Here is a 24,138-nt window from a genome sequence, read left to right on the forward strand (position 1 = left end):
CCATAAAGCCCAACCATAACCCTACTACTGCCAAGTCCACCACTAGACCATGTCCCCAAGCGGCACATCTAAACGTCTTTTAAACACCTCCAGGGATGGTGACTCAACCACCTCCCTGGGCAGCCTGTTCCAATGCCTGACAACCCTCTCAGTGAAGAAATTCTTCCTAATACCCAATCTAAACTTCCCCTGGTGAAACTTGAGGCCATTTCTTCTTGGCCTATCACTTGCTACCTGGGAAAAGAGACTGACCCTCCTTTCAGGTAGTTGTAAAGAGCAATAACGTCTCCCCTGAGCCTCTTTTTATCCAGGCTAAACAACCCCAGTTCCTTCAGCCACTCCTTATAAGACTTGTTGTCTAGACGCTTTCACCAGGATCAGGAATACTTCTTGCCAGCAGACTGACATCAGAGACAGGGAAATGTCTGAGGCATATAATCACATCTGCATGTCACTGAAAATACAGTCACCTGGCTTTGTCTTTCTGTTTTATAATGTTAAGAAAGCACCTTAATGACTGTGTAGCTGTCTCTGTTAAGCCCTGACAGATTTTTATATTTAGACACTTTCACCAGGATCAGGAATACTTCTTGCCAGCAGACTGACATCAGAGACAGGGAAATGTCTGAGGCATAATCCCATCTGTGCATGTCACTGAAAATACAGTCACCTGGCTTTGTCTTTCTGTTTTATAATGTTAAGAAAGCACCTTAATGACTGTGTAGCTGTCTCTGTTAAGCCCTGACAGATTTTTATATTTTTAAAGGTTTTATTGCTTGTAAATTTACCAATGCAGATGAGAGGACACATGGCCAGAGTAAGAAATAAGCTACAGATTTGCCGTTTATATCACAGGATGTATCACAGATTTCAGACAAAACTCAAACCAAAGATATTTCATATGGTTCCAGCAATTTAAAAAAACCCAAAAACATACCACCACCAACAGGACATTTTCTATCTAAAGTCAATAACTAAGTTTATTACATAAGTTATGAAACAAATCAATAATGATGTGAACTCTGAGTGACTATGTTTGAATGGATAAATCCATCAAGATCCATCTCCTGATGAAAAGGCCCCCAGGCTGAAGATTTCAAGTATCTAATGTGTTAAAGAATACATACTAGAAGAAGTTTGCCTTGTTCTTACTATCGTCCCTAGATCACCGTCAGAAAGACAGTGGACAAAGGAAACTTTCATGTACATCAGTAGAGCGACTCTAATTTTCCTTAAGTCATATTCTAATTCACTTTATCTCTCCATCAACAGTTCTGCACAAGATAATGGATTCTTAACAGTTAAAAACCAAACCAACCAAATCCTTAAAAATTGAAGTGTCATAAGCACTTCTTCTCTAACTCTACAATATATTTTTGGATGAAATATGACAGGTAATGCTTTGCTTTGAACACTTCCAGGAGACTCAAAGTGGATTAGCCTGATGTGCAGAAGCCTCTCATGCTAACACAAAAACATCATGTATGCTCTATTGTGGTCTTGATCCCAACTCACAACCTTAAGACAATCTTGTGGAAAGGTTTTTTTGCAGGTGAGCATACCCTGGATATTCTCTGCTTCCCAGCAAACATGGAAAGAGAATGTGAACTGCCAGAGGTGTCTTTGACACTGAAGTTACACCTGGAACAGTTCAAGTATATAAGGGATGTAAAGTTATTCTAGAAATCTACATTAGCAACTTCCTTCATGATAAAAGGGGGCAGTCCTGCTGTTTCAGTACTTGCTAGTGCAGTACTTACAACAATAATCTACTAATTTGCAGTGGTGTAGCTCAAGTTTCTTCACCAAGACTACTGACATTTGCAAAGTATTCTGTGGCAAATCGTCCCTCAGTGACCCACTGAATTCTTTGGATAGAAAACTACTGTGTGTTGCAGATGATGATATTATGCTTATATATGCATGTCAGTGTGTTTATGCAACTTCAGATGTTACTTCCAGTAAACAGTGAGTTGTATTTGATACATTCCATGAAGGAAGTTAGCTGAAGGCTATTGCATGCCGTGAGAAAGAGAGAACAAACTTTTAGCCATTATAAATAGGAGTCTAGCATCTATTTTTATCACTTTTAGTGGAAATTGCAGAGTCTTTGAAAAGACTACTGCTACTACTGTGATGACCGTTTCTGATAACTATCAATTATCCCATACACAGTTGGATACAAGCTTCCCTTCCTACAGAAGGTAAAAGATCCTTATCCTCTAAAAGCTTTCTAAATAGCTACAAGCACTTAAATAACTTCATTTAATAACACAGGTGGCACCTGCAGGCTCTTACATCAACCTTTGCAGCTTGCAAGTACGCCCATGATTCACACGCACTGAAAGCAGCTTTCCCCTGTGTACCAACGGGCAGAAGGCAGAAGTGCTTACTTGTGCCTGAAACAGGTAAAGCTTGTATGCTTGTTCCAGAAGTTTCTTGCGCAGTTCCACTTTAGACTTCAGGGCCTTCCAGTTGGTCACAATTGCCTGCTGCTTTGCTTTCAGGTCTTCCACCTGCTTCTTTGAGCAATGGGTCAGCACATGATCTGCAGAGTGCATCAGCTCTTGCAGCTGTGCACAGGGATGAAAGAAGAGGATAGGAGAGTCGGAGAGATTCAGCTAATTTCAGAAAAGTTATGATAAAGGCTATGTTAATTGTACATGAAACGACAATGCAAGCAACATTTCTGACCTGCCTTTTCTAACGCTACAGAAAAGCTTCCCTAATTTCAGTTTTATGGAATAACAGTGACATCTAGTGTTTTCTAAGGCTCATCACAACAGGGACTTTTCAAATAGGCAGGGATATTTTGTTTCTCCTTTTTGCTAAAACATTTATTACATGAATAATGCAAATAATAGCTAACCACACCTTGTTTTCCGTAGCGGACATATCGATTAACTGTGACTACATTCTCTTCATGCATCTCTCATGCTCTTTTAACTTTAAATGTAGCAAGCAGCTGGTGGGATCAATTCTAGTGTTATCTGCCACAAGGCCAAGACATGAAGCCACTGATAAGTAATATTAAGGTTACCGAAGCTGTTAACCCAGTATAACACATGCTGTGTTAAATATACCATTACATTTACTAAACAAGGGGGTGAAGAGAAAACTCATACTAGTTTTATTGGTCTAGTTGAAGCTAAGTAAATCTCCTATACACAAGGAAGCTTTCTAAACAACAGCTGTTCCCATGAGCTGAAACTTTTTCCAGTCCAATTCCTACCACTGTAAACTTGTTGAAAATTCCAGACTGCTGCCCCATCCTTCCTTCTGTAATCCTCTATATTCAACCAATGCATTTTCTGTTCAATGAATATTCAGTTTCTCTGTACATAGACCAGATTGTTAATCACTTCCATAGTCAGCACTCATTATATAATATGTCCCTCATTAGTAAGGTTTTAAATAACCTACTTTATCACTGCCATCAGACCTTGAACATATTAAAAAAGCAGAAGACTAAGGAAGATTCCTAGAGATTTGCAGGCTCTCACAGAGAGCCTGTAATAATTTGGATCACAATATCAAATTGTTACTATGATTGTCTTGGAAACCTGAATTTTGGCTGCACAATAAAGACCACAAAGGACTTTTATTACCTGCTGCTCATTCCCAGAGAGCTCGTGCTCCAGGGCCACATGGTTCCGGAGCTGGGTTTGCACACCTCTCATGTCCTTAGCAACATCATCTGGAATACTTTTGGACTTCTCCTAGAAGTAAGAAATCATAGAAAGCTTTGTTACTTTCTGCTTCCAAGCGAAACACAGTACAAGCCTACTTTTTTGTAGTGCAACTCATACTGAACGATTAAGGAAATCCTGGGTTACTCACCTGTTAGAGGTAAAAGGAAGACAGAAAAATCTGTCCTAGTACATCCATCCTAGTAACTCACTCGTAAATATCTTAGCAATTAAGCTATCCAACTGGACTGTGAGAGAGGAAGTTTCAAGCCTTATGACATTTGATTTTCCATTCATAACAGGGAAAGGAAACAGGAGTAATATAGTTGAATAGGGCAGCCTCTGCCAGCACATGCAAGAAGCAAACCTGATGCATGTATCCTACCGAAGACCTGTTGCCTTGCAAACAGTGGAAGCTTTGTTGGATCGCCACTTCCTGTACACATCTGTGTGAGGGAAACCACACCTCTCAGCGCAGCAAGGATGTGGTTTCACTGTGAAATTATTCAGGATGCTGATAAAACAGAAGGCTGAAGATTTTCATTGTGACTTCTACCCCCAGTTTTCACACTGGAACTGTTTGAAATTATGGCCAGTACTGGGCACTAAAATGAAAGAAAAATATTTTTGACCCAGCTTTTTGCATCAGGTCACATGATTGCCTGCCAACCTTCCAGGCTAACGGTCACTGTAATCCAGAGAACTACCTTTTTCACAAGACAGCTCTTTCTTCAGTGTGTAAAGCTACAATGGTGTATAAAGATCCATCCCAGTGAGCTAGTAAACAGTATCTTAGGCCTGATGACTGCAAACAACATTACTATATGCCCTGCATTGTGAGAGAACTTAGTTCAAGCCCTGGTCTTCTCAGTTTATCCTACAGATCAGCAGTACTAGCTGCACCTGGTTTCACCAATGGTTCTCCAAGTGACCAGTCAGGTGTCTAAGGATTGCCCAGGTTTTGTTTGTTTGTTTGTTTGTGTTTTGTTTTGTTGTTTTTTTTTAACACTTTGAGTAAGTACACAGGTTTCTTACTGATCTTTTTTTTTTTTTTAAGTCAGCAGTAAGCATGCTGAGAATCATAAGAATAAATGGGGCTGAAATGAAGTACACGTTATATGACACTTTCCCAGTATTTTTTACCTCAATATGGGCCAGAGCATCTGTCAGGTCCTGGTAACACTTGTGAATTGTCTCAGCATCTCTCAGCCGCTCACCTCGTAATCTGGTAATTTCTAACAGCTCCTCCCAGGAGTTCCTACAAGGGAGGATGATGAAAAGGATCATGTAAAACATTAGAAGTCGGAGTAAAGGAGGTTAACAGTCTGAAAAAAGACTGAAAACAAGACCTCCTCTTACTTTTTTTTTTTTTCCATTATTGCCATTAAATTCTGTTTGAGTGATTCTCTGAGCAGCAGCATGTCTCTCACCCTATTCTGTCCATGTCCTCCCATCTGCTCCAGGCACTTAAATAGGTGGTCCTATATAAGGGTGCCCCTCTACAATATGGTTTTCAGGCTTTATACGCAGGACTTGGAGGACTGAGTCAGACCCTACTAATGCTTCATGTTTCTCTTTTGGGCCAGTTTGGACCGATGCCAGACATTGGAAGCTCAGAACATCTTCATGTTGTTCTGCAGAACAGTCATGGCATTCAAACTTGAAAATAAGAAGCAATAAAGAAGCAACTAAACTCCTAGCCTTTCAATTAAGTGATCCTATTTCAAGGGGCAAAGGAAGTTCACTCACCCATACTTGTAAAGCACCTCTGATGCCACGTAGAAGCCAAATCAGCAAGCAGCTACTGTCTGCACTATAGTAGTCTATTTTTAAATGAGGCATGGCAGCAGCTCTGTATCAGTGAGCAAACCACACATTTTGCAAATAGAGAACTGGGAGGACATGCTTTACCTTTTTCTAATCCCTCCTCACGTCCTCCTGCTCGAGAGTGAATTGAAAGGACAAAGCATTACAGAGCTAACACAAGTATCCTACCTTAGCTCTTTCTGCTTCTGCCGAATTTCCCGGGATTCAGAATGCCCACAGGTCAGCAAGTTGTCTGCCAGCTGCTGGCAAGCCACAAGTCTCTTCCCAGCTGCTTCCAACTGGTGTCTGAACGTGTCATATTTGGCATAAAGTTGCTTTTGAAAGAAAAGCAATAACAAAAAAGGCATTTTGAGTGCTCTTTTCCTAAACATACCTCTTCTCAGCTATCAGAGCACAGCCAAGACAGGAAATAAGCTGATCATATTTGGAGACAGAGAAATTGCAGAGAATTACTGGATTTTGCCTCCAAAGACCATGAGGAGCTACAAACTATTAGCAAAACATGAGGTTTGTGATGCAGATATGAGGCAGAAACATTATTACTGGTGATATAAACATTTAATGTACAATGAGCTTTAATTATTAAATTATGTTTTCACTTCTTAAATGCAAATGTGCTTTCAGTACTATAACTAGATAATGTCATCCAATTTTAAGATTTAGGACACAAGATATTTTGAAATAAATTACGAAAGCGAGGATTCTGAATGGCTATTGATTTCCAACAGGCTGAAATTAGGTTAGTTTCTGTGCCATGTGAAGAGGTATAGCTGTAGATGTCTGTACATCCGTATTTGTGATGAAAAAAAGCCTTAATGGACACCAGACTGAAATATCTGGTTATTAAAAATAGAAAGGAGATGCTCTCTGAAGGCGGAGACATTATAACATGCAGTTGTTTCATGCAGCTCAGCCCCCACGGTAGCAGGATGTGTTAGGCAATGCTGTCTGCCTCTCATGAGTCAATCCTTCCCACTCACTCTTCACCCTTTTCTCTTCCCATCTCCCAGTTATATGTACTTGCTTCTTACTTTGTCTTATAAGTTTTCAAGGACAACCTTAGAATCTTTTTACAGTCTCATTACATAGTGTTTGGTTGATTTTTCATCTGTTACTCAAAAAACTCACCAATACATGTTCATAATCGTTTCCATAGTCTTCAGAGCTGGCTGTTTGTTTCTGCTGAGTGATCCAGTCTTGCAGATCTTCATATTCTCGTAGAAACTCATGCAAGACAAGAGTCTCATCCAGCTTCTTCCCTCTGTTGGAGGCAGGAGACAAGACAATACAATTACACCATAGGAATATAAGAGGAGGGCAATGAGTAACTTTCTTCCCCCAAACTTCCCACCATCAAGACTCATTCTCTTTAATGAAAAAGTTGACTTTATTTCTCAAGATTGGAAATTATATTCACAGGATGACAGCTGTCAGCAAGATCAGACTAATTGGCTGAGTTTCCCAGAAAAGTACTGTGCCACTGTTTTGAGGTTTTTTTTCCTTCCCCTGAGAATACCCTTCATTTTTTTCCACATCTGTCCTGATCTATATTTCTAAAGATAATTGTAGTACTTAGGAAAAGAAGAAGGAAATCTTTCTAACTGAGGATTATGTACCAGGAAGGCAAATGCTATGAAAGCCATTTGATGCAATTCAGCTCACAATGCCTGTTCAGCAAAATTGCGCTAACCTGCTGCATATTTCTGATCATCTGGAGTATTTTATAATGCAGCCTGACATGCTACAAGCCTTCTACCGTACACAAAATATCAATTTTCCATCTGCTAACTCTGCCTGGACATTGTGAAAATATTCCAGGAAAGATGAACCTGGCTTCCCTGTTTGAATCACAAATGCTCACCACAAGAGATGTAGCCTGCTGAGAGACTCCAGCCCACCAAGCAGAATGCAGATCAGAGGTATGAGCCGGACCACCAATGAGGCACCAGGAGACTCAGGTTAACATTAAGCACAAATGTACGAAAAACATCTCTGTGTTCAATACACACAAACATTTTTATATTTCTTATTCCTTTTTCTGAACTTTTCATTCACAGGATTTTCTATTGATGCTTTTATTTTTTAAAAATATAAACAAAAATAAAAACAGAAGGTAAAATACCAGCATTTCCTCTAAACTTTATTTTTCTAGCATCCAGACACAGTTACTTGTTTTTCTACTTGAGGAGCCCCATTCCTCTTCTGAGTGAAATTTTTGTGGAGGAAAAACCTAGACTGTTCACACATTTGATCCTTCCTGACAACAAACCAGACGTGTTTAAAAACACTGTGTACAAGTAAACTGTCTTGTTGTAAACATCTTTCTGTAACAATAACAGAAAGGAAGTGAAAAGTAAATGATTCATTCAAGAATAAAAAACTTCCTATACTACCACAGCCACTGGGCATAAAGATGTGTAATTGTTAATTGTTATCCTTCTGCCAGTAATGATTTAAGTACTTTTCAAGCAACACTAAATAAACCTCTCAAAAACATTCTTTTCCTTTTGATAGCAGCTTCCAAATACCACAAAGGCAAGTCAGAATCCATCATCTCAAGTCACTTTACAGGAGGATGATGAAGGATAGAGAAGTAATTTTGGGGATTTTGCTTATTATGTAGCAAAACTCTCTGAATAAGATGTAGAGTTCCTGCTTAACAATAATGAAAAGCTCATAGGTTCACAGAATTCTAAAATAGAAAGAAGCAATTTCCTAAATATAATTGAAAAAAAAGGAGGAATCATAGAATCATAGAATGGTTTGGGTTGGAAGGGACCTTAAAGATCATCTAGTTCCAACCCCCCTGCCATAGGCAGGGACACCTTCCACTAGCCCAGGTTGCCCAAAGCCACATCCAGCCTGGCCTTGAAGACATCCAGGGATGGGCCATCCACAACATCTCTGGGCAACCTGTTCCAGTGCCTCACCACCCTCTCTGTGAAGAATTTCTTCCTGACATCTAATCTAAACCTCCCTGTTTTCAATTTGTACCCATTACCCCTTGTCCTATCACTACAGGCTCTTGTAAAAAGTCCTCTCCCAGCACCCTTGTAGGCCCCCTTCAGATACTGGAAAGCTGCAATGAGGTCTCCCCGAGATAACAGATATGATCTAAATTCCAGTGAGGTAACCGGAGATATTCTTCATTACTGCAGTGAATCAAACCTAGGATTCAAGGGGCAGTGCTAGTCTCTACCTTGCTGCTGCTAGTTCCTGCAAATCCTGGAGTCTTGAATGAACTTGTTCCTTTGGTGCATCAACCTCGACATGATGGATGGAGCCCACAAGAGGAAGATTTTGGGCACTTTCACTCAGTTCTTTCATCAAATTTTGGTAAATGGCAATCTCATGCTCCAGTGCCTGGCAGAGAAAAGAATGGGTTGAGTCTCAATTGTCCAAGATAACCAGTTTGAACTTTTGCATCAGCCTATGGTGTAGTCATTGAAACACTAAAAGAGGAGAAAAAACTTTCTGGAAGCACGTAACATTTTCAGGACTTGATCAGTTTTATGAAATTTTCTAGCAACATCTTCTGGAAAAAAGTGCACATAAATTAAAAAAAAAAAAAAGTTAAATAAGGACAATTAGAAATTCCCGATATATTATTAGGCAGAGAAAAGTATTCCTGGAATAATACTCTATCTGTAGTATTGATTTTAGGAAAAAAAATAAGGCTTCTGCCTGCACCTGATGAGACTGAAAACAGATAGCAGATCATAGTCAGTTTTGACCTCAGAAAAATAAGATGAGAATATTCACCATTCTTATTTTCCCCCAAACTACATTTTTCCAACCATATTAGTAAGCTGCATTGATCTCTTCCATTCACATGTTGATATACATCAGTGTGAAGCATCTTGGAGATGGACGGACACTTAAGTACCAATGAGACAGAAAAATCTTACAGTCACAAACAGACTAGAAGATCAGGACAGTGTGTGGAACTTAAGCAGAGAAATACCTTATGTTTCTTGATGAGTTTCCGTGTTCCATCTTCGTCCTTACCATAGTCCTTGCTTGTCACAAGCGGATATTTTTCTGCTATCCAAGCCTCCAGGTCTGAGGTATTCATTAAAAACTATCAGTTAAACAGAAAGCAAATTAGTTTCTACCTCAGCTTTCAAACAGGTCATTTTTTTATGGCTTAATAAATTCCAAATGAATGGTGCACTGTAAGATTTACTGTGATGTTTTATTAAATAACAAAGAGTATTTAATCCCATGAAGTGCTATTCCACCCTCTTGTTCTGTCAAATCATAGGAAGGTGATGGAGGCCACAGAAGGAAGACTTCAGTGCAGGATCACTAAGGTCTTCTCCAGGCATCAAAGCTCTGGCAGTAAGTTTCAAGTTGTCTCACTTTTCTTTCTTCACATCACTATCCTTACTTGAGTTTTCCATTATATTGTTCACTAAGGGTAGGGCATAACTGCATAATATCAGTCTGATATTTCTTCTTCCCCTTCCTGAGAGGTTCAAATCACCTATAAGAATCAGGCTTCATAAAGCCTGTAGTAATGACAGCTGTTTGTATAGATGGAGGAAATTAACAGCCAGATGATCATATTCCCCAGGGAACATACTTGAGGTGGGCCTGTGAACTCTATGCAAATGCTGGTTGTGTCTACAAAACTATGCTGTGTGAGTAGCTGCACTCTTACATAACCCACGGATGACACAAAATTTGGATCGTCCAGATAAATATTTGCCTGTATTTCTTTTTTAAACAGGCTAAACGTAAGGGTCAGTATCCTGTTGAAAATAATAGGCTCAAAATCCGAAGTTGCTGTGAGAGTGAGAGTGTGCTATCAGTTGCTCAGTATCATACCGTTGCCTGGAACAGGCAAAGATTTGATGTTACAAGAGATCCCTAGTTTTCTGATTTCCTTGTCATGGTTTTCCAATATGAAAGGTCAGATCAGGATCCATTGCATTACTTACGTCAAAGCCAGAGACTGTGTAAAGATATTGAGAAAGGAGCTACTGCTAGGACAAGGATGTGTTCTACATACAACCATGAGGGATGGGTACAGAGTCCAAGGCAAACCCCTACAGCAGCAGCTCTAAACTGGGGGCTGCATTCAGCTGTGCAACCCAGCCCTCCACTTCCATGAATCTGGCCTCAAGCAATTGAACACCAGATCCAGCAAAAGTCTTTTGTTTTTCACTTTAACACTCTGGCCATCCTGTTCGTTTGAAGAAGCTAATGTGTAAGCACTTTGTCCTAATTTGTACCTCCTGGAAGCCAACTGAGTGCTGCAGCTGCTTCATCCTTTCCTCACAGGCCTTCTCCAAGCCCTGCCAGGCAGTCACAAGCTCCTGACATTTCTCAGTTATTTTCTGAGATGATGGGTGCTGGCCTACAATCATTGTGTTTCCTTTATCCAGGACCCGCTGGACTTGCTGCCTGTGGGCATTCACTTCTGCCTGCAGTTCCTGAGAATGAGATAAAAGAAAACATAGGAATAAAGAAAGGCTGTGTGAGGACAAAGAAATTCTATGTGCTCCTAGTCCTAAGCAAAACTGGCAGCTAGTGACAATGGGCGGAGTATAGCCAGTGGATGCAAGGACTGTGTTTCTACAACAGCTGCAGCCTCAGCCACAGGTCCCAGCCCATTCCGCTCTTGGTGCCGCCAGTGAGGAAGGAGATATGAGCCTGTAAAGTGGCCAGCAGACACTCCTTAACTTCCCTACAACCTCAGCACTACCCATCAAAGTTCTTGGCCCAGTTCTACCCCTTCTCCTTACCACAGACCTGCCCTTTCCCCTGCCCAGCAGCCAGGGAGGTTTGAGGGACAGAGCAGAACAAGGGATGAGACACAATCCGGCACAAGGGATGAGACACATCCGGCATCTGCCGGATGCAGAAAAAAGTGTTGAGTTGCTGATGGGAAAATACACTATCCCAGAAGATGAGTGGGCTGGAGGATGATGGGAAGAGGGACGCTGTCAACAGTACCATGAAAATCATTAGAGTCCTGCTCCCACAAAGCCTCCCACTGGTCTTATAACCTTCCCTGTGGAACTTGCAATCCAGGTGCTGCAAAACTCAATGTTGCCTGTGGTGCAGGGCAGCTCTGAGGTGCCCCTCCAGCTGTGAACTTATACAAAGAATCAAACTCTCCAGAAATGTGTTAACCTGCCTTTATAAATATATTGAGTGTGGCTTGTTCAAACCATTTTACAGCAGTACAGGATTAAAATGAGCATTAAATGGCTGTTACATAGCCTCTAGAGAATGCACAAACCTCAAGACTGCGTGTATAATGAAAGAGTAAGCATAGAACTAAAATAGGATGAGCGTGTAACTGTTAAAATATTCAACCCAGATCAACCTAGAAAGCAAAAGCATTATTTTTTTTTTTCTACTTAGTGTGAGGTACACTAGCTTTTTATCCACTTCTAAGGGGAAGAAATACAAAATTTGTCAGAATAGTAATACTGTAAAGTGTGACCAATTTTGCATTTCACACAGGAATTTGTTGTTTGCTCTGAAAATCATCACACTGCTGACTTGTCTCAATCCACTGGAAGGATTTTAGCTGGGTTAGTGCTGTAATCGGTGAATGTACTCATTAAAAGTGTGGCAATGCATTTTGTTTGCAGCAACCTTCCTGGAAATAAAGGGTGCTGGTTTGCAGGCTGAGGTGAAATGCAATGTGCCGACATACTATAATACACTTGATTAAAGGAGTTACCTTGTGTTTTTGCAACAGGCTTTGAGCTACATCCAAGGACTTCCCACAGTTGGTGGAATGGGCAATAGGCAATCTCTCATTAATCCAGTTCAGTTCCATATTATGATAATGGTAGAACTCATAGAGATCCACTGCAGCTTCCAGCAACTTACGCCTGTCATCAAGAGGTGCTTGCAAAGACTCAAACCTAAGGGTCATCCATTAAATATATGTTAAAACAAAGCTTTATCCTGATTCTGCCAAGGGAATGAGGCTATGATACCAATGTGAAGATTAGAAAAACCCTGGACAGTTCTTTTCAATTAAGTTTCAGTGGTTAGCGCTGGCTGCACATACAAGAATCTTGTCTCCAGAAGCCTATGTTTAGCAAGTAGATTATACAATAACATTAAACATAAGCAGATGAAAAGTGTTTTACAGTTTTGAAGCCCTAGGCTTGTCCAGTGAGGTTTTAAGGAACTGGTCACTATTGAATGTTGGTGCACTGCACCTCTTAGAAAGTGGTGGATGACCTATGGATAAGCAAAGGACTGAAGGAGGAGGGCAGCAGGCAAGGAACAAGCTCCAGAAATAAAGGTTGAGATGGGTCAACAGGCAGCTGTGTAGGTGCAGATCAAAGCACAGTTGTGCTACAGGTGTGAGGACAAATCATTCCTGAATATGGGTTAAACCTAATCAACCAAAACACATCTTCTAGAAGGTAGAATAAAAAATGTTATTTGTCACAAGGGGTGGAGACAAAAAGTGAGTGATGCCTCACCTTTTCAGATATTTCTGTGTTTCATCCAGAATCCTCTGGGAGTCAAAGTGATTGGTGGCCATTTTCCTCGCGTGAGATACAATAGAGTTCATTTTCTCTGCCAGCTCACGTGTCTCATTTTCCAGCTGTCTGTGCTGCTTGAGTAGATCACGACTGGAGCGCAAATCATGGCCTGTCTCAGATTCCTGAAGAACTTTCTCAATTTTCTCTATCTTCTTTTTGGCATCCTGCCAGGAAAAGATTACAGCACACTTGTACTGATCTTTCAACATCATGTTTTCTCACTCAGCCCATCCCATGACAGCTTCCTGGACACAATTTGTAAATCTCTATGTCCTTTCTTTGTAACATGATGGCCAGATGTCTCTAAGAGGCATCTCCTGGGAATATTTTGTTTTGCACACTATTTTGGAGTCCTCTTCTCTCTGAGACACTATAGCATATGTTTAAAAACAGTCTCTTTGAACTATCTTCAGTGACATAACACAAAACAATCAAACAATCTTCAAAGACTTCACATTATAGCTACAACACAACAGCAGTTCCATGACACACCGCTGTTGAAACAGTTTCACAGCACGTTGTGCCTGTTACACAATTTGTCTGGATGACAGTGTACTTAATTGTCATCCAGTAACAGGTAACGGGTTTAAATTGAAAGTGGGGAGGTTTAGATCATCAGGAAGAATTTCTTCACAGGGAGGGGTTTGAAGCACAGGAACAAGTTGCCCAGAGAAGTTGTGGATGCCCCATCCTTGGAAGTGTTCAAGGCCAGGCTGGATGAGGCTTTGAGCAACCTGGTCTAGTGGAAGGTGTCCCTGCCCATGGCAGGGGGGTTGGAACTAGATGGTCTTTAAGGTCCCTTCCAACCCAGACCATTCTATGATTCTATGATAATACAGTGCCATGACTCCAACCCCAAACTGACTCCAAGCAAGCAGTTGCACAGCATTGACCAATGCAGAAAGTTTTGATGTTTTCCCAGTACAGGACGGCCACTCAGATGCAGTGCTGAGCTCGAGTTCCACAGCTTTGTACCTTGGTGCTGTGCTGGCACTGTTATCCTGCCCATAGCTTTGGAGCGAGCTTGGTCAGTGTTATATTGGTTTTCTCTCTGGAGACTTAAGACAAAATGGACACCTTAAAATACACTTTATCTGGATGGTATTCTGCTCTTTTTGGGGAAGACCACACAACAGAGGAATCAGAATCCTGAGATATTCCTCTCCTCTGTTCCCTATCACCTTCTGACCTGGAGCAGTTCCATGAGCTGTTCTTGCTGCCCAGCTTGTCTCAGCTTGTCACCTCGCTCTATCATCCTGCGATACAATTCCTTCCACTTCTTTTGAAGCTCTGCCATCTTCTCTTGGATAGAAACTGCAGCATAATGATGGTCTTGAATCAGTTGATTTCCTTTCTGTTGAAACACAGCACATCATTTTTTTTATCAGATCAGCATCTATGAATCCTGAGACAAAATTGAAGACTTAGCACCAAAACTGCCTTCACCTTTATCAGTGTTGCAAAGTGCTCCTCATTAGCCATCATTTCCTTCTCAGCAGCCTCATGCCACTTCAGTTTGCGTAGAACATTTGTTGGATCACGATAGGATTCATCTGATGCAATCTTGTACTTCTCTTCCATCCATATCAAAAGCTCAGCTGCATCACGATTAAATTCCTTACAGAAACACACAGGATTAAATTGATTTAAATCCTGATTCTGTGTGGGTTTGCAGTGCATCCTTGCTGCTAGGATCAAGCCCTGATTTTTTTTTTTTTTTCTAACTATTAGGAAATGTGATATATTTTCATATAAAAGTTGTTCTACATTTGATGAACAGAGTTGTTCAACATTTGTTGAGCAACCTGGTCTAGTGGAGGGTGTCCCTGCCCATGGCACAGGGGTTGGAACTAAATGATCTTTAAGGTCCCTTCCAACCCAAACCATTCTACGATTCTATGATACATAATCAACACTTTTAATTCAAGAGAGATGATCTTGAGCCATTGAGGAGTTTTTAAGCCCTCAGAATACTATCTCTTAGTCTCTTTTTTACCACATTTACTAATCTGTTGCCTTTAATTGTCGGTGAAGGTTTGCATTTTTAATAGACTATTTTAACCGTAAGTTGTTCAATCCGCCGGTATAACTTTGTATCTCAGCACTGGAAGCTAAATTTAGTGTTAAAGGTACAGTTACTGAAAGTAACTCTTCCAAATTATTAAGGCTCAGAAAAATAAGTAATGATCAGGATAAACTTATCCAGTAGACAAAACATTCTGTTGATATTTTTTATTCACTGTCTCCATTTTTGTTTCGGTATTTTGCTGTGGTTATGGCTTTGTAAGATTTATCACCAGTGTATCACTTACTCCCTGGAAAGTGAAATTCTCCGTGTCATAGTCAAAGAGAAACAGTGCGTCAGTAGGAATGCTCAGCAGTCTGAGATTTGTCCAATCTTAAGACAAAGGGTAAAATTACTTCACACATTCCTGACCAAATCTGCAGTATCAATCCTTTTACCTGCAGCTGTAGGGAATCCAACAACCTCTGTTTTCTCTCAGCATTGCTTTGTATCAGCTGCTCCCACCTTCGCCGGAGTGTGACCATTCTTTCTTCAATACTACCAAGAAAAATATTAAGTCCAATTGTCCAAGTTGTATTGGTTGTATTGTAGTCACGACTATGATATAAATGGACTCTAGATTCAACATCTCTGTTGACAGGAGGAAGGGATACATGGCGTGGTCTCATGACCACGCTTGGGCTTATCTGGAAAGCTGCTACTGCTTGCCAGCTGCTCTGGATTTTCCTTTTGTATGGCTTTGTTACATCAGTGCAGTCATGTATATTTGACTAAAAAACCCAGACCTTTATCTTTCCCAATTATCCACCTTCACTAATAATTTTCTCTGTCATGTAAGTGCAGTGAGGCTCTGGAATGGCCTCTTAATGGTAGTAGCACTGGCAAGAAATCAGATTTTAGAAGCAGTTTTATCAATTTGTGGAAGGAATTTTCAAGGTATTATCACTTGTGATCACAAGAACACAGTCTTTTTGACTCAAAAGGTCCATTCTGACCCTGTACTTCTAATTCTTGTTTATGTAGATGTCCTCTTACTAGATCCTAATGGCTCTAGCACAATAAAGAAATTACATGTGACAGTCCAGCTTCGACAAAAACATGAAGAGGCTGATCCTGATGAGGTATTTCCTCGTGAAGTCTTCTGTAACTTTTTAACAGCAAACATTAATTCTAATATGTGATACTGACAAATTAATGAACTATTGTTTTATGTAGGCATTTAATGAAATTGCATTAAAGAAGTTTTAACACTATGTCTAATGTATGATAGAAGTTGAATTATTTTAGCACTCTGTCTTTTAACCTAAAGCATTTTGCTTATTTGTTCTCAGAGCACAGAAGGTCTTTTTCCCTGTCTGCATCCAGCAGATCACAGCTTGGAGGTCACCTAAATCCGGGCTCAGAGAAAGCTTTTCTTCTCACCCTAATCACACTAAATCACTTATTAAAGCTAAATAAAAAAAGAAAGAGTTTGGACTCACGTGTGAGATGCAAAGTGCCTGCTCTCTATTAGGTTCACTCCAGTTTCATTAAGGGCTTCAACTCGTCTCTTCAGCGCCACCAGGAGTTGTTCAAATTCCTGATGTTGTTTCAGCAGGCTTTGAACAGCATCTACATGGTCCTGTATTTAAAAAAGAAAATTTGAACAAGTCTTTTCTTGGTCATATGTTTTTTCTGTAGCAATGAAAAAAAAAAAAAAGAAAAAGTTGACCTTATCTCCCCCTTCTCTTTCAGGCAAGTGATATAGTGTACATTTTGCGTGGGTCTAAGGATGTTCAAGGCTACAAGCAAGCAGCAGGTGTTTCGGTTTATAGCATAACTGGTTACTTTGTTTTACATTTCCATTATGGTTCCATTTTCACGTTTTAAGAAAATCTGCATTCTGAATTTGTGCCAGCTCTCTGATGCATCTAGGGACATGGAACATGAAAGGCCATAAATAAGTAGAACTTTATTCCACTTAGTTGACCCAAAAGCACTAAAGTTTCAGTTTCAGATGAAAACATAAAAGATGGTGAGATAACACAACCTCCTTCACTGACCTCTGAATATTGCCTGCATTTGTTTTTTCCCTTTCATTTGCTTAATGTTCTTAAAATACTCAATGAAAAGAAAAAGTTTTATTTTTTAAAAAAAGTCAGGTTTTTACTTAAAAAAAAAAAAGTAATTATGTTCAAACTGAAACATTTTTTTTAACGGTTAGCCACCAAACTGATGAGTCAATTGTATATAAACCATCTGACATGTACAAACACAGCAACAATCATAACTATAGCTGGTTTTAAAATCTTTTTTTGTGAGAAAATAAGCTTTGTTCTCATTATGATGGGTAAGAACATAAAAACAACAAAAACTTGAAAGTCTAGTTTTCAAGTATTAAAATGCCATGACCATAGGAATGAGGAAACTGATCTAATTTAAAAAATTCTTGCTACTCCCTGAATGGGGAGACAAAGTAGGAGAAAAGAAAATCAGCTGCTGCACATACCCCAAGGTCATTCCCCCGGAGAAAGGCCTCATGGCCAGAGAGGGCTGCGTTGATATGGTCTCCTTCCCTATTGAACTTCTGCAATTCCAGGCCATCCTGCAGCTTTTTCCATCTCTGTTCCCACATTTTCTCCAGCAATTTGTTCTCCTTGGCAAGCCTCTCCATGGACTGGTGGACATCTGTGGTCCTGCTGTTACTGGGTTGCTCATGGATCACTTTGCGCCCGAGCTCTTCCAGCTGCACAAATCTTCCCAGAGTCAAAAAGAAAAGTGAGACCTCACTGCGTGAGGGAATATGAATTCTCTTTCCCCACAACTCTTTGCTCTCTTGGCACTGCCTAGGTGTTAAGCTTTCCTCCCTCACTTTCACTCTTCCTGCTAGCCACGGTTGTGCACTACAAAGTGCAGCTGGTTGTTTGCCTGGAGACACATGCTAGAAGCAGAGGTGAGATTTCCCCATTTGGGCTGAAAGCCCATATAAGAAGCCTTTCATATCAAAAGGAAGAGGAGGGCCAACTCAGTATCTGGAACTTCCTAACAGTGAAGAAGGAGGATTGAAGATGATGGCAGCAAGAAGCATAAGGCCTGAGAAGTGAAGGACTGAGGGAACCAAAATAAAGTGCAGAAGGTACTATCCAAGTGTCAGAAGAGCTTGTGGAATACTGCTCCAAATATATAGCTTCTCCTTCCCCCTCTATCAGCAATCAGGATGAGTATGCAAAAGCTACCTAGATTTTGTGTTCTGCAGTTTTCTTTTGACGCCAAGTTTCAAGAGCCCTTGAACAGACTCTCATTATTACTTTCATACACAACTGATGTACACAACAGACATGTTTCATCTTCACAGTACTGTTGTCATATCACCCCACTCTGCCCACCCTGACAGAATCTCACTACCTTTCTTTTTGAGACCTAATTTCTTTCAGCAGGTCCTGATGTTCCTTCAGCAGTTGCTCTGCAGAAGCCACATCCACACCCATTTCTTCACTGCTCAGTTTCTCCCGAATGCCTTCTGCCCACAGCAGAAGCCTGCGGCTGTCTTGCAGGAAGAACTGTTGATTTTGGGCCTGCTGCAGGATGTCCCGCTTCTTTTGGGTCTCCAGCTTGAGTTTTGCCAGAAGCCTCTCCATGTTCTCCACCTGCTCAGTGATGGCCCTGCTCTCTGCAGGGTTGGTGTCCTTAATCCTACAAGGGGAAATAAAATACATTCAATTGGACAAACATTTCGGGCGTTTAGAGCTTGCACCAATACTCTTTAAAAGGAATGGATTTGGATATTTACAATTCTGTTATAAAGAAAGTCAGCTAAGCAACAAATACTCCACACTAGCAAGAAACATTGGTGTGAATCTGGTGTACTGCAGAAAATGCATCCATGTGAAAGACTCACAGTAGTTCAGTGATTCATTCCCATTGTGAATGTACAGAAAACTCAGAGAAGTAAAAAACCTTAAATTCATATTTCAAATTCAAACTCCTGTGCACAATTCTCTGCTATCTTTCTGCCTTCATTCTTGCTTCCCTCAATTACTCTCTTTCAGGACCTAAATGATACCTAGTTCAAAATGTGGAAGTAACTCCTAGTAGGAGAGAGAATTTGTGAGAGCCACAAATAATCCTGTGGCTCTCACAAATTATCTCTATTACTAGGATCCTATTTATTCTCCTACAACAGTGAATTCTGGAAGCAATCACTTCACCAATCACCCAGTCATACTCAAGAGAGATGATCTCAGTCCAGAAGGCCCATCAGTTCTTCAGCTTGCTAGAAAGAGAAACTTCAATAAAAACTTCACAAGCTGCTCATTCTCTTTATCACCAAAATTTACAACATGATCTTAGAAAACCATCAAAGAATATGGAAACAAAGAGCAGGTTCCTTACGATTTTGCAACACTCCTCAAGTATTCAATTTTCCTCTCTATCACCAGGACCTCTCTCTCAACTGTACACAGTTTGCGCTTGTCTGACTCCAGCCCGGTAGGCGAGGTGCCTGGTTCCAGATCCCTGAGTTGGACCATCTTGTCTTGCAGCAGCACTCCTATGCTCTGACAGTCCTGAAGAAACGTCCTCACATCAGCCACTCCAATCAGCTCAGAGCCCTTCTCCTCCTTCAGAGTTTCCATGAGTTCCCACCTTGGAGAGAGATAATACGATTACATGCATCTAGCCTCAGCCACTACCCCAAAACTTGCCTTTACCTAGAGAGCAGATTTTGTTTATAGCCAATGTTATACATGAACTATATCCTTCTTCTATTCAGAAAAGGTCGTCTTGTGTTGGGTTTGTGTGGCGGGTGCTTTGGTAGTTGGGAGGGGCCACAGGGGTGGGCTGCTAGAAGCTCTCCCAGCTCCAACTCAGACCTGCCTCTGGCCAAGGCCGAGTCAATTTGCTTCTCTGCGATTAACATATTTAAGAGAGGACAAAAAAGACCTGTGGAAGGAGAATTGAGTGAGATTTGAGACGTAACTATGCAGACACTGAGGCCAGCACAGAAAGGTGGGGAGGTGGGGTGGCTGCTGTGCCCTGCAGCCATGGAGGGTCACGGGGAAGCAGAGACCCATCTGCAGCCTGGGGAGGGCCCCATGCTGGAGCAGGTGAAGCAGCCTGTGACTCCATGGGAAGCCCATGCTGGAGCAGGCTGCACCTGAAAGACTGCATCCTGTGGGAGGGACCCACGGCCCATGGGAAGGACTCAGGTTGGAGAATTTTGTAGAGGACTATCTCCTGTGGGAGGAACATCGCCCTGATGCAGGGGCAGAGTGTGAGGAGTCCTTCCCCCCTGGAGAGGAAGGAGCAACAAAGACAACATGTGATGAACTGACTGAAAACCCCTATCCCTCATCCCCCTGTGCCACTGGTGGGAAGGAGGTAGAGAAATCAGAAACAAAGCAGAGCCTGGGAAGAAGGGAGGGGTGGGGGAAAGGTTTTTAAGATTTGGGTTTTATTTCTCATTATCCTACTCTCATTAGATTGGTAACTAATTGATTTTCTCTTCCCCAGTTCGAGTCTGTTTTGCCTGTGACCATAACCGGTGAGTGATCCCTTCCTGTCCTTGTTTCGACCCATGAGATTTTCCTGCTATTTTCTCCTTGCCATCCCACTGGAGAGAGGAGTGAGTGAGCAGCCACATCGTGCTTTGTTGCTGGCTGGGCCTAAATCATGACACTGTATTTATAAAGATTTCATCAGGACTTAAATGGGCTGAGGGGATGAACACTAGCACTCCCTAAAACCTCAACGTTCATCTCAGTGCCATCTCAAGCAAGAGGACCCTTCTCAGGGGACCAGAACACACTGGATATGGTGCAAATAAACAACAGTGGTCAAAATCAGGACAGCATCTTGGTTCCAGATGTGTGACATGATGCCAGGGGTACATGCACAACAGGTACTAAACATATGTGGTGAAGTCAAACAGGGTTGGAAGTTCCTTTCAATATTTGTGAAGGGCACCCTCATTCTGATGTTTAGGCAACCAAACCAGCTGCTGCAATGCAATACAGACAGAACTGCCCTGAATCCATCGTTGTCACCTGCGGATGGATTCCTGTTGGGCTTTAACACACACAAATCATTGCAGTTTAAATATCTCAGTATCAGAGGCCTAGAAGCATCCCCCAGTCCTGAAGGCATGCCACTAGACTGAGGGACAGCCTAGAGACGGTGTGGCTGAGGGCTGACTCCTTTCCACTGGTGACAGTGGGGACAGGCTTCCAGGCAGTTCTGAGGATTGGGACTCACTTCTGGCACTGGCCACCATCCCAGGTTTCCCCTACTTCCCTCCCTGTGGAACTGGCCCTGTCTGCTGAGGCCCCTGTTCCCTTGCTGGCTCCTCATCCTAGAGGGAGCAGCTGGCCCTTGCTATGCCCTGACAGTCAGGCCCAGGCTCAGGTCTCACACCAAAAATGTTCTTCTCAGCTGGGCTGCAGCCCTGCCCTCTAACCACAGAGCTGTCAGGCAGTGGGGACTATGTGCTGCCCTCTCCTGCCCTGCTCCCTGGCTGGGGCAGTGGGACAGATCCCGGTTGAGAGGCCCAGCCTGGCCGCAAGGAACAGCCCTTGCCCCTTTGCCATATTCCCTGTCTGGTGGCAACTGAATATAGCAAACCTCAGACACACACAAAAAACTCCCCTCAGGACAAACCTGGGAGTTAAATACCTGTCAGTTGGTATTCTCTCAGCATAGTCTAGACTGGGGCTGAAAGGGCAGCTCTCTGATTGCCCCCATGAGACAATCTTCTGCTTTATCAGTAGCACTTTACCTGCTGTTGATCTCTTCCAGCCAAATCTGGATCTCAGAATATTTTCTGGGACTGATCTTTCCATATTTAACAGCTAAATTTTCAATCTCTCCCAGCTGGCCTTTGCCTGCAGCCAATTCCATTAAAAAGCTCTGAAATAGTAAAGATACAAGAATGCAGAACTTGAGGTTTTCCATTTTTATGAACATGATCCTCAATAATCCATCATAGCCACTCCTTTCCCATTTTCACAGTTGGCTTCTCCATTTACCTGTCTGCTGACACCATACACACCTGTGCATGTGGTTCCCCTATAGTCCCCCGGCTTCCCCTGGTGTGCACGCTATGCCTATGCACGTATATCCCACTCCACTGGGATGCAAGTGCAATGCAGGATTTTTTCATCATCTGCCATTTTTTTTTCAAATGATATATGATAAAGCACCAGAGGCCTTTTGTACCATGACATTTGTACAAGATACCACGTCCACAGGAGGAGTTAAAGGGACATAATCACCTCAGCTTCACTAAGTTTGGCATAGTTCATACAAAAGAAATACCTGAGCTATGCATGAGTCCGTAAATTAAAATGAATTAAAAGAATCTCAGAGCTTCTTTTCTTGACTTCATCTATTCACCTAAAGTCAATCTGATTTAAGTGTCATCTGTGAGCAAGGAAAAGAGGTACCTGATATTTCTGCTGCATGACCTCTACATTGTCTGCTTGAGGCTGAAGAGTCCGGAAAATGTTCTCTTTATCTTTCATCCATGACTGAAATTCTTTACAAGAGCTACAGAAACGGTAATATCCAATCATCTCCTCCAGTGCCTTTTTTCTGTCCTGCAAAATGGATGAAGACTTCAATATTGCTGTAATAACTCCTTGCTCTTTGAAGAAAAAAAAAGATCCTCACATTTAAACTACGATACACATGTGGTAGCTTAGTAGTTTTGCCAGGCGCTGCTGAAAGAGAACAGAACATGTTAGCTTTAAGATCATAATACTGCCAGAGCAGCAGTGCTTTAAAAGCCTAAGAGAAGCAGTTGAAGAGCGCTCAGCCCCTGGCAGGCAGTGAGGTCACTGTGCTGCTTGCTGCTGCTGACTGAAGATTTACCTCAGTAATCTGAGGCACATATAAAAGTCCCATACAACATTTTCTTGCTGTTGTTTTTAGGGCAGAATTCTGACAGCTGAGAGCGAAAAGTAAAAATGGGGAATGCAGATAATGGTGGTTTATTTTTTCTAGTATCTGCTAAGACAGACCAAAGATTCAGGAAGCAAACTTTAGGGGAAAAACAAAAAAGAAAAAAGAAAGATTGCAAAAAACAGTCCACTCTTCATAGAAGTTTAGAAGGTAAAAGGGAAGTTTGCCAATATAAATTGTGTTTTGATACAATACTTCAATTATAACCTCAAGCCTTGAAGTCCCACAGGACTTCACAGGACTGAAGCACATTATTAAACTGAAAAGCAGAAGCCAGCACAGCACTTAACCTTCCCTTGCCCTGCTTTGGATTTAGCTGTTTTTTGTGAAATGCAAAGAGAGGAGAAAAGACTATACCTCAGCCATGCTCTGTAGATTTTCATAAAGTGAGTCTATTTCATCTTGGGTCTTCCAGATGTTCTCTGGAAGAAAATGAGCATCTGGACTGGAAGTTCCAGGAAATGCAGTTTCAGATGTCGCCCAGGTTCGACTGAACGGTAGCTTAGTTGTCTTTTGATTTAAGTCACTTGGGGCTTCTGTTTTCACCATCTGTTAAGCAAAATTTAATACAATCAATGGCAGAATATTTCTAATTTGGATACAAATTTCACATGGAAGAAAAATCTGGACATGCTTGTTCAAATCACATTATTACCCTATAAACAAAAAATTTCCAGTATTTGTTTGAATCTGTTTCCTTTGTTTTATTCTGAAACAATGAACCAAATAACAAAAAAATTTAGTTTTGTTCAAAGAAGAAGTTTCATTTAGCTCATTTTAAAATATATTGATTCACTAAAAATTCTCATTTTGTCCCTGTATCAAGGTTGGGGGGCTGTTTTGACTTTGAAAATTGTGAACAAACCAAGGAATCTGTTTTGCTTACAGTTCTGTTTGTGGTAATGTTTTAGTGTCTGAATGTTTGCAGCTTCAAAGCCTGTGAGTACCCTAGTGATGAAATGCTTGTATTTGCACATTGAAACCAACTTGTTACGTGCTTTTTCATGTTTAATAACAAAGCAATACAATTTTTGTTCTAATAAAAAGTAATCTTTTTTTTTTAATTATGAGGTAAAGGAAAGATGCAAAGTAGTGCTCATAGCTCTCAAGCTGATTTGTCTTAATCACAGAAGTCTGA

General features: G+C 41.3%; 1 protein-coding gene across 1 annotated transcript in view; it reads right to left on the reverse strand.

Annotated features, from left to right (window-relative positions):
- Positions 1-24,138, reverse strand: part of SPTBN5 (spectrin, beta, non-erythrocytic 5) — a gene marked incomplete at both ends in the record, with an annotated part of 87,986 nt that overhangs the window by 49,480 nt on the left and 14,368 nt on the right. The window contains 20 exon segments of the mRNA XM_010154682.1: positions 2,394-2,573; positions 3,609-3,719; positions 4,833-4,947; positions 5,685-5,830; positions 6,645-6,777; positions 8,716-8,879; positions 9,481-9,597; positions 10,754-10,954; positions 12,217-12,403; positions 12,977-13,203; positions 14,229-14,393; positions 14,486-14,656; positions 15,503-15,602; positions 16,547-16,686; positions 17,554-17,800; positions 18,450-18,737; positions 19,437-19,688; positions 21,817-21,947; positions 22,484-22,636; positions 23,358-23,549. Of these exon segments, the coding sequence (XP_010152984.1) occupies positions 2,394-2,573; positions 3,609-3,719; positions 4,833-4,947; positions 5,685-5,830; positions 6,645-6,777; positions 8,716-8,879; positions 9,481-9,597; positions 10,754-10,954; positions 12,217-12,403; positions 12,977-13,203; positions 14,229-14,393; positions 14,486-14,656; positions 15,503-15,602; positions 16,547-16,686; positions 17,554-17,800; positions 18,450-18,737; positions 19,437-19,688; positions 21,817-21,947; positions 22,484-22,636; positions 23,358-23,549 (3,420 nt within the window).

This window comes from Eurypyga helias, unplaced genomic scaffold (genome assembly GCF_000690775.1).
Source record: "Eurypyga helias isolate BGI_N326 unplaced genomic scaffold, ASM69077v1 scaffold2177, whole genome shotgun sequence".
NCBI classification, from domain to species: Eukaryota; Metazoa; Chordata; class Aves; order Eurypygiformes; family Eurypygidae; genus Eurypyga; species Eurypyga helias.